Genomic DNA, 14,139 nt, shown 5'->3' with positions numbered 1-14,139 from the left:
TGATCGGCTTCTTAAAATTCAACCGGTAAGTGTGACTAAGTCAACGGGGATTGAATCGACACCCATGGAATACAGGAATTCGAACTGACCAATTTTTGGGATTGAAACGAAAAACGAATAAAATGTTCTGCACCGAACTCATAAGCGAACAGATTTTTTGTCGGTTGTGGGGACTATAGAGAATGCAGTTAGTTGGAAAAGAAAATGCAAACAAAAAAAAGACTTTTAATGATGTTATTCGACAAGAACAGGAGGTCTGTAAAAATTAGCCTTAGCACTATTATTGGAAACTTGAAAATTTTTAAAAGTTTAAAAAATAAAAACAATTACAAAATCTCCATTTGAAACTCTTTTTGTGAGACTATCTAAGGACGAGTTTAGGATTATCAGAGATAAGTTCTTGTTTAATTGTGGTTGCTTAGTCGATGAAAGATGAGGGATAGTCGTCTCTTGCGGCATCACAGTTGCAAAGAACTGACCAGTCACGCAAAAGCATGAAAACAGGGCGGGAAGGAACAAAAACCCTCTGTTCAAGCAGCAGAATTCAACGGCAAGATGAAAAGATTCAAGCTGTTGAAAAAACTACCCGAAGCTATGCCGGGTAGACCGAGGAAAGAGGAGACGCGGCAAAAACTTCATTCGAATGGTAGTAGATCTGGCAGGGCAAAAAAAATCTGAAAATGAAGAAAAAGCTCACGTATTCATGGGAAAAATTTTAAATGAAGATAAAATGAACACAAAGAGCAGAGGGTCATCCAAAAGCATTAGAGCTAAAGATGACGCCAGGAAACGTGGCAAGGCCATAGCTGCCCCACTGAAGGTTAAAACGCTTTCCGAGTCAGATTCATCTAACAAAACCACTCGAACGGTGTATTTGAAAAACAATATCGCTATCGCAAAGATCAACTTGGAGAAGGAGACGCAACAAAGCTCGAACAAATTCTTTTTGTCCGAAACGAAAAGCAAACATACAAGGAATAAATCGCAACAAATATCGAGTAATCAAAGTTAGAACCATAAAGCCAACAATCAAGAGTTCAGACGCCACATTCAGAAGAAAGCAAGGGAGACACCGAAAGCCTGATGCAGGGGCATGCCCAGCAGACGTCTCGAACGACAGATTTCAAGATAATCAATTTTATCTTAATTCGAGACAGAGTCAGGAGAGAGACTAAACTGCCAATCAAGAGAACAAAAACAATTACGTCGGGATGATGAAGCTAGGGATCAGCACCGCAGGACCAAGTTGTACTGCAAAAATTGGAGAAAAAACGTTCAGTACAAAAAGCCCGGAGAAGCAAAACTGCGCGGGCACGGTTAAAAGATTCAGTTTTGGCGCAAAAAGTAGAGTGGACACCAGACAAGGACAAAGAGACAGAGGTGAAAGAACCAGAGGAATATTACACTGAAGGAACGAGCAGTTCAATTAACAAACGAACAAAAAAGGCCGAAAGAGATACTGGATAGGTATACTGGATATGTAGATTTAGGGGAGCAGTGGTGAAGTGGTTACGTCTCCGCCTTTCAATCGAAAGGTCGGATGTTCGAGGCCCATCATGATCCGTGCTCGTTGCTTGAGGGTGAGGCAACATTACCCAGCCCAGAAAACTAACCAAAAAAATTGCATGTAGTTCTTAAGCAGGGGCACAACAGCGGTTCGCCGTGATGAGCTGTACAGCTCGTATGTTGGTCCTATCCCTCGTGGATAAATGATGTTAGTTAGGATACTTTTCGAAACAATCTAGCGCCGGAGGAAGGTTATGCGATGGCAGATCAGTTTTTGAAAAGACGAGTGCGAAAGACAACGGACGAAATCGGTTTGCAAAAAAAAACAACGATAAGTGAGACGGAAAGTTTGAGTTAACACCGGGATGTTTGGTCGAACCAAATCAGAAAGACGCGAATGTGAGGAGGGGCGCGACACCGAACAAAACAAAATTGGAGAACCTTTGAGATTCGGGGACACGGTCAATCATTCAATAAAAGAAATCTCAACAAATTCGCAGATAACGGAGTCACATGGGAGGAGATTAAAACCGGCACTGAAAACTGATTGTAACAAGCTAGCCAGATTGTAACATGAATTGGAACAAGATTGTAACATGAATTGGAATAAAGATGTTACAAACAAAAATTTAGTGGAAATTCAAAATGAGACTCAAACTCATATAATTATTTCAAAATTTTATCTATTATAGTGCTAAACCTTTTCCGGTCACTGTGAGTGTGATATTGTTCAGGAAGTAACCTTGTTGACGTTTTTATACTGCTTTAACTCACCATTTTAAGGTCAGTATGACCTCATGTTTGAATTGGCAGTATGTATTCAGAGTTGCATCTAGCTAGAGCAAGTCTCAGCAGCTTTGATCTCAGAGAACAAGGCAAGCTTCAAACAACTTGAGTTGAAGTTTTCACCAAAATTTGTTCTCGTTTACTTTCTCCTAAATTATTCCTTTTCACTTGCACAATTGCCCGTGTTCCTCTACCGTTTGCAAAAAAAATTATTCAATTGGCTGCAAGAAATCGGTTGGAAAAATACTGATGAAAGCAGCTCATGAACTAATCGTTACTGCAATGAAGAAAACCTCCGAATTAACTTTTCTTGCTTAAACTTAAACTACCAAACTGCAAGAAAGTTATTATTGAAACCAAACTTTAAATCGCAGAATTTTTTGATGAAAAAGTTTTTTGGCGTGTGTTTTCTTATTAAACTAATGAAGAAAAAACTCAAAGTTGTTTCTATTAATATTGAAGAAATTAGCGAATATTCTTCTAGAATTGGATGTTGTTTTGGCGTTGTAAAAAAAACAACAGCCTGCGTGGTCTCATTTGTCAATACGTTATGACGAAGGGGGTAATCGCATCGTGCAACCCGCAGAAATGAGGTGGGCGTTAATCGGTTGCACAGCTCTAACCGCTACACCCCTCCCCCAAGTTCTTACCCCAACTGCTCGCATGCGACAGTTTGTACGCCTTGAATTAGTCTCGAAAGGAACAAGTGTGTACCTTGAATGCAATGGAGATGTCGTCTTGGTCTCCCTCTTCGTCTTCTGGCATCTTTCGTTCCAACATCACCAGGAACTCATCGAACTCAATCGTTCCATTCCCATCCAAGTCCACCTTGCAAACAACAAAGCATCCAGTCGCATATCATCACATGTTTAGAAGCAAGCGGTAAGACTTTGTTGGGGACAGGGATGCCTCTTATATCTGATAACTTATCAACTGACTTTAGGTAACCCTGGTCGAGATCCCGCTCGGAAAACCTCTCAAGATTTGAACGGTTTAAGCGATTTTCTAGCAAAATTTGAACGGTTTGAGCGTGTTTTTTTGAAAAACCGTTCAAACCACTCAAAGTCCGGTGATTTCTAGAGGTGGTTTTTGAACGGTTTTTCGAGTAAAATTTGAGCGGTTTTTGAGGGGTTTGATTTAAACAACTAATCAAAAAATTCAAAGGCCCACAAAAAGCAAAGTGGCTCTAAGACACTTAAAATATTTCCAATGACTCAACCTTATACAAATACAGGGTAAACATACATACATATATGCATAAATATATGCATAAACACAAACAGTAAACTGTGTGAGATGAGCCGGTATCAACTTCTACAAAACAATCAAATTTTGCTGCTAAAAAGCAATTCCCTCGCGAAAACCTTTTAAAAAATAAGAACACAGGACATAGAAAACGAAAGCAGTTTTTCGTCATATTTTTAGGCGTGTATCGAAGGTCAATCAGCGCCACAAAAATGTGATTTCTTAATGTTACTTTTTTCGACACCCAGCTCAAAAACTGTTCAAATTTCGTGAGGTTTACACGGTTGTTTTTGACGGTTGCGCTCAAACGGCTCTAAGACACTTAAAATATTTCCAATGACTCAACCTTATACAAATACAGGGTAAACATACATACATATATGCATAAATAAATGCATAAACACAAACAGTTAACTGTGTGAGATGAGCTGGTATCAACTTCTACAAAACAATCAAATTTTGCTGCTAAAAAGCAATTCCCTCGCGAAAACTTTTTAAAAAATAAGAACACAGGACATAGAAAACGAAAGCAGTTTTTCGTCATATTTTTAGGCGTGTATCGAAGGTCAATCAGCGCCACAAAAATGTGATTTCTTAATGTTACTTTTTTCGACACCCAGCTCAAAAACTGTTCAAATTTCGTGAGGTTTACACGGTTGTTTTTGACGATTGCGCTCAAACTGCCTAAATCGCTTAAAAACCGATCAAGCTCTAGCAAGAATTGATCAAACCGCTAAAATTTATTCAAAACCACTCATACCTTGAACGTTTTTTTTTTAATTTTGTCCACAAAATTTTATCCCGGAGTATTTGTTCAGGACACAGGCAAACAGCCCTATAAAAAACTGCACTTTTAACCAACCAACCCAATACCAAAATATAAGCCACAAAAAACCTAAAATGTTCTAGTCGGCAAGTTTGATCAAGTCCTAAAACAAATTAAAAACTGCTCAAGGTTTATAAGAAACCGCTGAAACCGCCGGTTCTTATGCAAAATTTTGAGCGTAACCGTCTTGAAAACCACTCAAACGACTCAAGTTTAGCTTGAACTTGGCCTTAAAAGTTAGACTCGGGTAAATATACTCCCTCATTTTGAAAAAAAATGACACTAATTTAAACAAGACTGCACGTATATCAGGGCAAAACCCTGAATGATCCAACTGTCTCTTAATTCATATCCAATCGTTTTTGGGAAAAAAGTTACTGAAAACCTATAAATTTTAAACACTGTCAAAAGGTGAAATGTTGAGTCGTACAAAATTAACACGACCGATTAGCTATAGCCTCAGTTCAATTTGGAGCGATTTTGTTTTGGGGGATAATTCGCCGCGCATAAAAAAATTCGCGTTACGCTCTCAGCAATATGAACAAATTCTTCAAAAACGTACATAACTTAGTCCGGAACATGGCCATTTTGGCAATTTTCAAACCCCTAGAACTTTACAAAAATAATAAAATAATCAGAGGTAAGACATCTTTTTAGATTCGAACTCAAGAAGTCGATATCTTCAATGGGGTTTTAAAACGTTTTGTCAAAAACCATTATTTCGATCGGCGAAAATTGACTGAATAAAAAACCAAATATTCCGTTTTCTTCAAAAGTCAGTACAAACTTTTTTTTGTATTTTGTTTTGTATACGACTATTTTATACTCACTAGTTTCCTCACGAGATGAATAACAATTTGCCGATTGTAAATGCCGATTGTAAACCACATTTTCGAGAGATGTAATTTACACAAAAGAAAAGTAGCAAAAAAGGGATAAGGAACTTCTCCGGCTGATTTAAGGTTTTTTCTTTAAATAGACAAGTTTCATTGCTCGTTTCGCTTACTGTAAAAAAGCGCTTATAAACTAAAAAGATTGCTCGTATATCAAAGCCAACCCTGAGTGATCCCTCTGCTTTTTACTTACCTAGGGTCTCAAATGTTTTTAATACAATCACATTAAAAAGAACTCATGTCCAATTACCATAACTAATTCAATTAGTATTAATTCTGCATGTAGAATAAAAAGTGTGAAACATCTGAACTACATAAATACCTTGATGTAATATTTGTGCAGAATTGTTTTACAACTAATAAGTGGTATGGCTGTTACGTCATTAATTTAGTGCCAGTCAAAAGCGATGTAGCTTTCGGACGGCCATTTACTATTTGTTAGCTAAGTTACCGTTTTAATTCTGATCAACTTAATTCAACCAATTTTATAAGTTTAATCTAGTATTAGTCTAGTTTTAGGAATAAGCTAGCGTAGTTAGAACCTCTTATATCCTAACCCATTTTAAAATTTGTATTTTAAGTAGTTTAACTAAGACCCGATAATAGAATTTTTTTACATGGCGCAGTCAACCGATTCGAACTTATGAGGATTGGAATTCTTCTGGAACCATTCAACAAATGCAATCCCGCACTATTGGGAAAAATTTGCAGAAAAGTTTCACCTTACGATCATAGCAAAAGACTCCGTAGATATAGACAACTTCATCAACCCACCATAACGCGAACCATTACATGCTCCTATTCCTGAACATCCTGCCGGAAGCGATGATGCTTCGCAGCGATAAAATAGAGAAGCGAGATACACAGCACTGCTAAACCATTATACTGAAGAATTGAAAAAACGCAGACAAGAAGAAATTCACAAGTTCAATGGACTACAACTTGAAGATTTTGACAGGAAACTGAAGTCCCAAATCTACATAGCATTAGGCGAAGAGGGTCAAAACTGTTTCGCTCATAAAACGCAAGGAAAAAAATTTTAGATATAAACTTCGCTGAATTTTGGCAGTTGCTTCTAACAATTTTTACATCAGGAGCCACCTCACATATGAGCACTTTAATATTTTCCGCAGAAAGCCAAGAAAACTTTCACTGATTTTAGACAGAACTAGCAGAGAACTGTAGTTTGGCAGATTTGGAGGCAGAACTGGTGAGGGGCATTTTCATAACTAACACGAGAAATGTGGAAAAACAGAAAAAACTTTGTACTAAACACTTAAGTCCTGAAAATGTCTTAGTGTACGTTTTAGTTCAAAAAAAGGAACGCGAATACATCAACATTTCGTAAAAAATCCTGCCTCATTTTTCTCACAAAAAACTATAAACACACCAGAAACTCAGAAGTGTCGAAACTGTGGACAACAATTTAAGAATGGACACGTCTCAATATGCCAAGCCAGAGAAAGATCATGCTACAACTGTGGACGAAAGGGAGCAGCACAGGAGGACAACAAATTCAAACCAATGTACTTGTTCAAGCAAATACAGAGGCTGAATGAGCAAGTCAACACCAAGACACCAATTCTGAACCAGAATTTCAGGTCGATTTAGATAACTTCAGAATACAGGTAATTGACGAAGAAACCAAAATCAGCAACATAAGGGACAGAGTAGAAGACGGTATTAGAACAGTACTCTCCCAAGAAGGCCAAGAAATTAAGAAAACACTAAGAATGTCCTAATAATAACCCACTCGAAACAGAAATGATTCGGCCAGTCCAGTATCATTTATGGAAGGAGACCTCTTGCAAAAACTAAAGATCAGAAATCAATTTGTAAAGTAGAACGAACCACAAAGCGAGCATATCGAGGGTTCGACACCATTATAGAATAAAAAGAAAAAGTAATCGTAAAAATCCCGTCGAATGGATGAACAGCCAAGGATTAGAAGCCATTTATTAATGAGGGAGCTGAAAGAAATATATTGTGAGACGATATTTGTCCTAAATTGGGTATCAAAGTATCACAACTTCTTGCTCCTTCATGTAGAAAAACACGCCAAATCTGTCAAGTCCAACCATGCAGCGCTGCAACCCAGAACAAAAATCATTTCGAATCAGACAAACCCATCAATACAGCTGCTGGAAACGCCAACAAAAAAAGCGAGTTCTGAAAACTTATTCTTAAACAATTTCCAAACATCACTACAACAATTTAAAGATCTAAAAACTCTAAAACTTTAAGGTAAAGAGTCATTTCATAGACTCGCTAAAACCATTTCAGGTAAAAGGAAAACGAATTCGAATAAAATGAGTTCCGAATATAAAATAATGTGCTGAACAACTCTTAAAGACGGCCCTATAGAAAAACTAACTAAATGCTCGGAGGATTCTTTTATCAACTCTATTGTAGTATTTGCTAAACTAGATGACTCAGTTAAGTTAGCCCTTAACTCAAACATATTGAATAAGCAAATATACAGAAACCGGTATCAAATGCCAAATTTCTTTGAACTAATAGACAATATGGCGCTTACAGTTAGTGGAAACTCGGAAAACCCAGTATGGTTTTCATCGTTAGACCTCAAGTACGTGTACAGTCGAACTCCAGTATCTATTTTAAGCAAGTAATCGACTCAAGTTTAATATCGTGGGTAGAGAAATAACAGGCTCAAACCGTTTCAAAATCGGAATTTAGGAATTGGGTGACATTATGGACATGTTAGTGGAAAACAAATGAAAGACACATTGCTACTTAGACAATATATTTATAGCTACAGTTGGAACAGTCTGCGATTACAACAAAACAGTTTCAAAAGCGTTGAAAACGCTAGACGATGAGGGTTTAACCATCGAACATGAAAAATGCAAGTTTTTGAACACACAAGATTGAATAGTTGGGTTTAAAAAAATCTTGGAGCGAAACCGCTAACACATAAAGCTGGCGCAATTAAAAACCTCAAAGAACTAATATGCATTAAAGACATTAGATCACTAATGGGATCAAAACACCAGTTTAACAAAATCATACCTAACTTAGCGACACTCTTATCGCCGTTTAGAAAATTAATGCAGAAAAATAAATATTTCCTTTGGACGCAATAACATATCAAGAAGCTTTTGAGAAAGTGAAAACAGAAGTATCCAAATCTGTACTAGATCATCATTTCGACGTACTGAAAGAAACTAGGGTTAATTGTAACGATTCACTTACGGGACTCGGGGCTTCAATTGAACAAAACCATAACGGTGTTTGGAAAACTATAGCATTCGCATCACAATTCTTAAACGGAGCGGAAATAAAATACAGCACAAACGAATTAGGGTACGAAGAGTTGTTTTCTCCACAGATTTTTATGTGTGTCAAAACTTTTTTAATTGAACAGAGTTGTGTTCTCCAGAGTGCAAAACAGTTGATGCCGCATTAAACGCTAAACGCTTACAAATCAAAAATTACAATCTAACCAGAATGGAAATGACGGGAAGTTCAAACTCTATCGAAAACCCCTCTCTAAAAAAAACCTACCACCTCATCTTCACCAAAGAAGGGCAAACAATCGAAACTTAAATTGATTTTCTTCAATTGGCTGAAATTATTTGATACTAAATTCATGGCATGCTAACCGATAAAATTATTATATTAAAAATATCGAAAAGCCATCTCCGAAAACCGAAAGCAAGATAATGCACAATTGGGAATTTATTATAAACATTATATAGGTAGCCTACATACTTTTGCAGGATGCTTATACTTCGACGCACGCCTAGTGATCCCAGCTAGTTTGAGAACATCGATGTTATCCCGTTTACACGAGACGCACACTGGTCAAGTTGCTATGAAGAGCTAAGTCCTGTAATATCGGAAAATACAGGAACACGCGGAAAATTGTTTTGAATGCGTCAAGGCTGTTCAGAATCGAAAATCTTTAATACCCACTTCTCAAATAGGAGAGTTTCTCCCGGTAGTTGAGCCAAATCAAGATACGGACCTAGTTTTTGCCGGACCTCTACCGGTCGTGTGGTGAAAGAAAAAATACGTCTCAGTTTGTATTGACCGCTTCTCTAAGTTTCCATCCGCGCAAGTTACTTCAATTACCTCAGCAAAAACGATAACAAGTTTTCTACAAAACTACACAGCACTGTATGGCATCCCACTAAATCTGCGTGCAGAACAAGGGTCCGGATTCATAGCTAAGGAAGTCAGTTTAAAAAGTTCGCCAAGGATATAACATTAATCTAATCTTTAGTCCGATGGGGGATCATAGAACCCCAGGCTTGGTTGAACGACTCATTAGAACCATAAAGGAAAAGCTGTTGGTGATGGCTCAAGAACATCCAAAACTATCGCAAGAAAACGCTATGCTGAAATTCTGAACTGCCTTAGTACTGTTAAACAGCAATCACTAAACTGCACTCGATTTGAAGCTCGTTTCAAGCTCATTTTCGCAGGACTGCAAACGCTATGTGGCACAATCTAGTGAAATCTCCGTGCAAAACAAAACTTAAAATGGGATCGAAAAATGCTTTGCTAAGATAAAGTAAAAAGAAAGATGTTTCGAGATGGGAGGGATAATTAAGATGCACCGGACTACCTTGAAGATGCCGAAATAGACATATCTGACTCTTCATTGGATGAATTCTCTAAAGCAACGAAACACGTCCCTACAAGCGCAGCAACACCTAACAAAGCTAAGAAAAAAGCTCAAAAACGAGCCGCTCTAGGACTTACAAAATCGCAAACACCATCTCAGGGTAAGCTATCAGTATTTCGTAGGGCCCAAGATAGAAAAAAAACATGATCATTACTACAAAAAGTTCACGGATGAAACTATTAGAGAATCTGAATATACGGTAACACTGATTTAGCGATAAAACTGACAAACCCAACCTTCACAGAAAACCAGTAAGGCCCAGCTACTGAAGTTCTATGCTACAAAGGGTCCAGAACACTTCAAAAAGAAGTGCTTTCAAGAGTTCAAGGAAAACCCAAGCCGCCCGAAACAAAGAGGCAAAATTCGAAGAACTAGATATTGCCCGCCGAAACGCCGCAATGTATAGCTCAAGAGAAACACTCCTCGGACAAGAAGAGGAGGAGCAGAAAGCGAGATTGCGGGTACCTCTCGATCCCAGAACGACACGATCGGAATCGGGACCAAAAATTGTCACCACTCCTGACTCACAACCTGCAGTAAATGATCCTCTATTCCAAGAAGTCTTGTCTGGGGACGACTCAAGTGGTTTTCAAGTCCGGATGGAAGTTCAAAAATTCTTCCGTACTTCTACGCCCCAATCCTTCTTGATAGGAAGAACAAAAGCCCGAAGCTGGAGCGAACGAGCCCCTTCCTTGAGATAACAACAACCTCAGCAACCTCGATCGCTAAGATAGATTAAAGCAACACTGCAAAACATGGATCACCAATAGCGACTGTCCAGACAGCTACGGAGATAAACCCTGCAAAAACCACGATTATCTCTCCAATTAGATCCGAACAGCCAACCCCCACAGAAGCGATTATTGTCTTCAAGTCCAGGACAACACAGCCAAGGATTATCGACCTAGATATTACGCCCCCAACTCTGTGAATCTCATCTATATCTACAAATCCAGTAAAAATGCCGTCAAAACGAACCAAATCTAACTCTGATAAACCTTCAGGGGCAGCTAAGAGAAAGGCTTAGTCACCGATACACTCGCCCCCATTGAATAAACATGCCGACTTGGTCAGACATCAGACATAACACTAGACCTTTACGTTCACGCCAGCCGCCGAAACTTCAGGGAGTGAGAGTTTTTACTATCTTCGTTGATGGAGACTCTGTCCAGGAGAATTCGAGACATCGCCGACTACCAACCATAGAACCGACCCATTAGAGGCAGTCACAGTGGAAGAAGTATCCTGGAGCACCGGCATAGTGGACCTGGCATCGCCTCCAGACTCATGCGCAAGAACCGACCCGACTGCCCGTCAAAATTCGCCTAGGAGAACTACGTTTAATTCATACGTTGCGGCGCTCTCGCTCAGACCCTCTGATGCCTCATCTCGATACTCGAAAGTAAATCTGGCCCCAGTGGAACGGTGGATCCACCTCGACTCAATTTCTTACTTTATCGATTTCTTGGGACGTCCTGTGACTAGAAATGAATTGAGAGTATGATGTACCCAAAAAGCCAAGAGAACCTAACATGGCAAATACCACGGAGACCTATAGAAACTCGGTCGCGCAAAGCTTTTTAGTAAACTTCTTATTTTGATGCTTCTTGTAGTACCTCTTATCCAGTTATTACATACATTAGTACAATTTGGGGACTCTTAAATATTTAACAACGTTTAGTGTAAAATTTTGTTGATCCTTAGTCCTATTTACTGAGTTATGTATCCCCTACTTGATTGTAGCTTCAGCTGTTTCGTGCTTTCACCTTTATTGGTGCTAAAACTCTGTTTTAGTTAACGATTTGTTTTAACGCTACCAAAACTTTTTGTTCTTGTCTGACAGGTGGAAAGGAAATAAGTTTAAATTAAGCATTGCCGTAAATTTTCAAGGGGGTGTGTGAAATATCTGAAATACATAACTACCTTTATGTATTAATGGTGCGGTACTGTTTTACAACCATTAGAGGTCTGGCTGTTACGTGATTATTTAATACCTGCCAAAAGCGATGGAGCTTTTGGACGGCCATGGTTCATTTGTTAGCTAAGTTACCGTTTTTAATTCTGACCAACTTATTTCATCCCATTTTATAAATTCGTTTCAGTCTAGTTTTAGGAATTAGTTAGCGTAGTTAGAACTTTTTATATCCTAACTCATTTAAATCACTGTACCTTTGTTGTTTAACAATAATCCTCAAATTTTCAAAGGAGCATTTCACGTATGCTCCAAGAGCGTTTTTTAGATAGCGTGCATAGCTAACCCATTTTGTAAAACATGGATTTTAAGTTCGACGCACACTGTATAAGTTTCGTTTGGAAATTGGTCTAAATAGAAAACAACACGAAGCATATGTTCCGCAATTTTGTTCAAATATTTAAAATTAAATTCCTTTATACAGTTATTGCTAACAAAATTTTCCCAAAACCCTAACAATCGGGGAGTCGATAAAACTGTTTTTCTATTTTTTTGAGAGGCACTTACATTGATTTGGCAGCATTTTGGAAAAAACAACACTAATTTAAAAAAAAAATTTTTTTTTTGTTATATACGACTATTTTATAAAGCTGGCTGGATAGCCTTTCATAGATGCTCTTCGAATCGCAGAAACTACAATTAATTAATTGATTTGTTATTTAATTAACTATTTTGTAACTATTTCAAAAAAGGGCAAAAAAAATACTCTTTATTTCATCTACTTTAACTGCGACTAAATTTTTATCTGAGGGCAGCCTTTACAACACTCTTGAAACATTTTCTGAACAATTTTGATAGTTGAATGTTTTGCTCTTGTTTATGATCGATAAAATATCAATTTTCGAGATGCGCAAAATTTTTAACTCATTTCATGCTTTTGCGTAGCTTGTATGATGTGTTACCTCCAAAATGAACTCTTTGATCTCCTCTTCCGACATGGGAGTACCCAGCGTCTCCATAACCTTGCCCAGCCCCACCTCGTCAATAGCATCTTCGTCGTCCTGCACGAACATGTCAAAGCACTCTTTGTACTCCGCAATCTGGTCAGGCGTGAATCGAGTCATCTCTGTTCTCTCTTTTATCTCTCTTGCTATCTTTCTCTCTTGATCTAGCTCTGGCTACTCGATCTGCCGAAAAAAAAGACCCGATAGCTGTTTTTTATAAGTTAAAAGACCAAAAACACAATTGAAGGTTTGAAAATAGCACACGTAAAAGTATAACAAAAAATATGCAGAGTCTAGCCAGCCGGTAAGTCTTGCTCGTGACAATAAAAAGTGTAGAATATGTTGTATATATTTTTTGCGTTGAATGATGATTGATCACAAATCAAGCATTGGTCAAATTATTTATTTAAATCGTGCTTCTATTTGCTTTTGGTTGTCACCATTAATAATTTTTGTTCTGTGCGAGTTGGTTTATATTTGAAAATTTTAAAAATCAAACACGTGTTTGAAAACTTAATAATGAATAAATGGATTTTCGGAGTGGCTCATCTACTTTTTATGATTACATTTAAGAGAAAAGAGGACCACTGAGTACGGTAAGACTCAAGTTAGGAGCCATATTTGGTTCAAGTATGGAGTCGTTGGGTTGGCGTTGCAGCAACTTCATCTTCAATCAACTAAAAACGAAGCGCTAAAATTAATAGCCTCATCTAGGAAAAGAAGGCGGATATATGAGCAGGGGGTTGCGGATCGGGGGTTAATGAAGAGTGATCTTGATGTTGATACTATTTTATGGCATCCATTTTTAACCGACCTACCCAAAACATTTTCTGAAGGCGGCTTTGGTATGCACCAAAACTAGCTAGGAGAGCCGCGCCAAAATTAGTCAAAACCTTCTGAAAAGTTTTATCTCAAAAGTCCATCTCCTGTGCAAACAAATTTGACAATATTGTGTCTTGTCGTGCTGTAAAAAAGCTCAGGCAAAAAAGTGAACGCTCTAAGAGAAAAATTGACGAAACTTTCGATTTTTTGTTCTATTTCCGTGAAAACCCTAGATCAGCTCAGGCCTAATTGTTCTTAGGTCATGGTGGGTTGTATCCTTTTAATTGAAAACTAGTTTTCTGATTGACGAAAAAATGTTCATCGGTAGAATAATTTGGGGCATTTGGGTTTAAACTTGGCCCTTTTAGAGTAACCAGCGGTAAAAAAAAGTAATCAGTGTATTTGAGTCAATTGTCTCGCTTTATTAACAACTTTAAGTGAGAATTTCATGCATAATATGGGATCGATTTACACTACTGTATGTTGACTCTTCT

General features: G+C 38.0%; 1 protein-coding gene across 1 annotated transcript in view; it reads right to left on the bottom strand.

Annotated features, from left to right (window-relative positions):
• LOC134848022 (calmodulin-A-like) overlaps positions 1–13,189 on the bottom strand; it is a 39,089-nt gene extending 25,900 nt beyond the window's left edge. The window contains exons 1-2 of the mRNA XM_063865352.1: positions 12,782–13,189; positions 3,007–3,120 (exon numbers count right to left, since the gene is read on the bottom strand). Of these exons, the coding sequence (XP_063721422.1) occupies positions 3,007–3,120; positions 12,782–12,943 (276 nt within the window). The 5' untranslated portion in view covers positions 12,944–13,189. The remainder of the gene's footprint in view (positions 1–3,006; positions 3,121–12,781) is intronic.
• Between the last annotated feature and the right edge of the window lie 950 nt (positions 13,190–14,139).

Source organism: Symsagittifera roscoffensis, chromosome 6, assembly GCF_963678635.1.
Source record: "Symsagittifera roscoffensis chromosome 6, txSymRosc1.1, whole genome shotgun sequence".
NCBI classification, from domain to species: domain Eukaryota; kingdom Metazoa; phylum Xenacoelomorpha; order Acoela; family Convolutidae; genus Symsagittifera; species Symsagittifera roscoffensis.
This window is presented reverse-complemented; position numbering and strand designations above follow the sequence as displayed.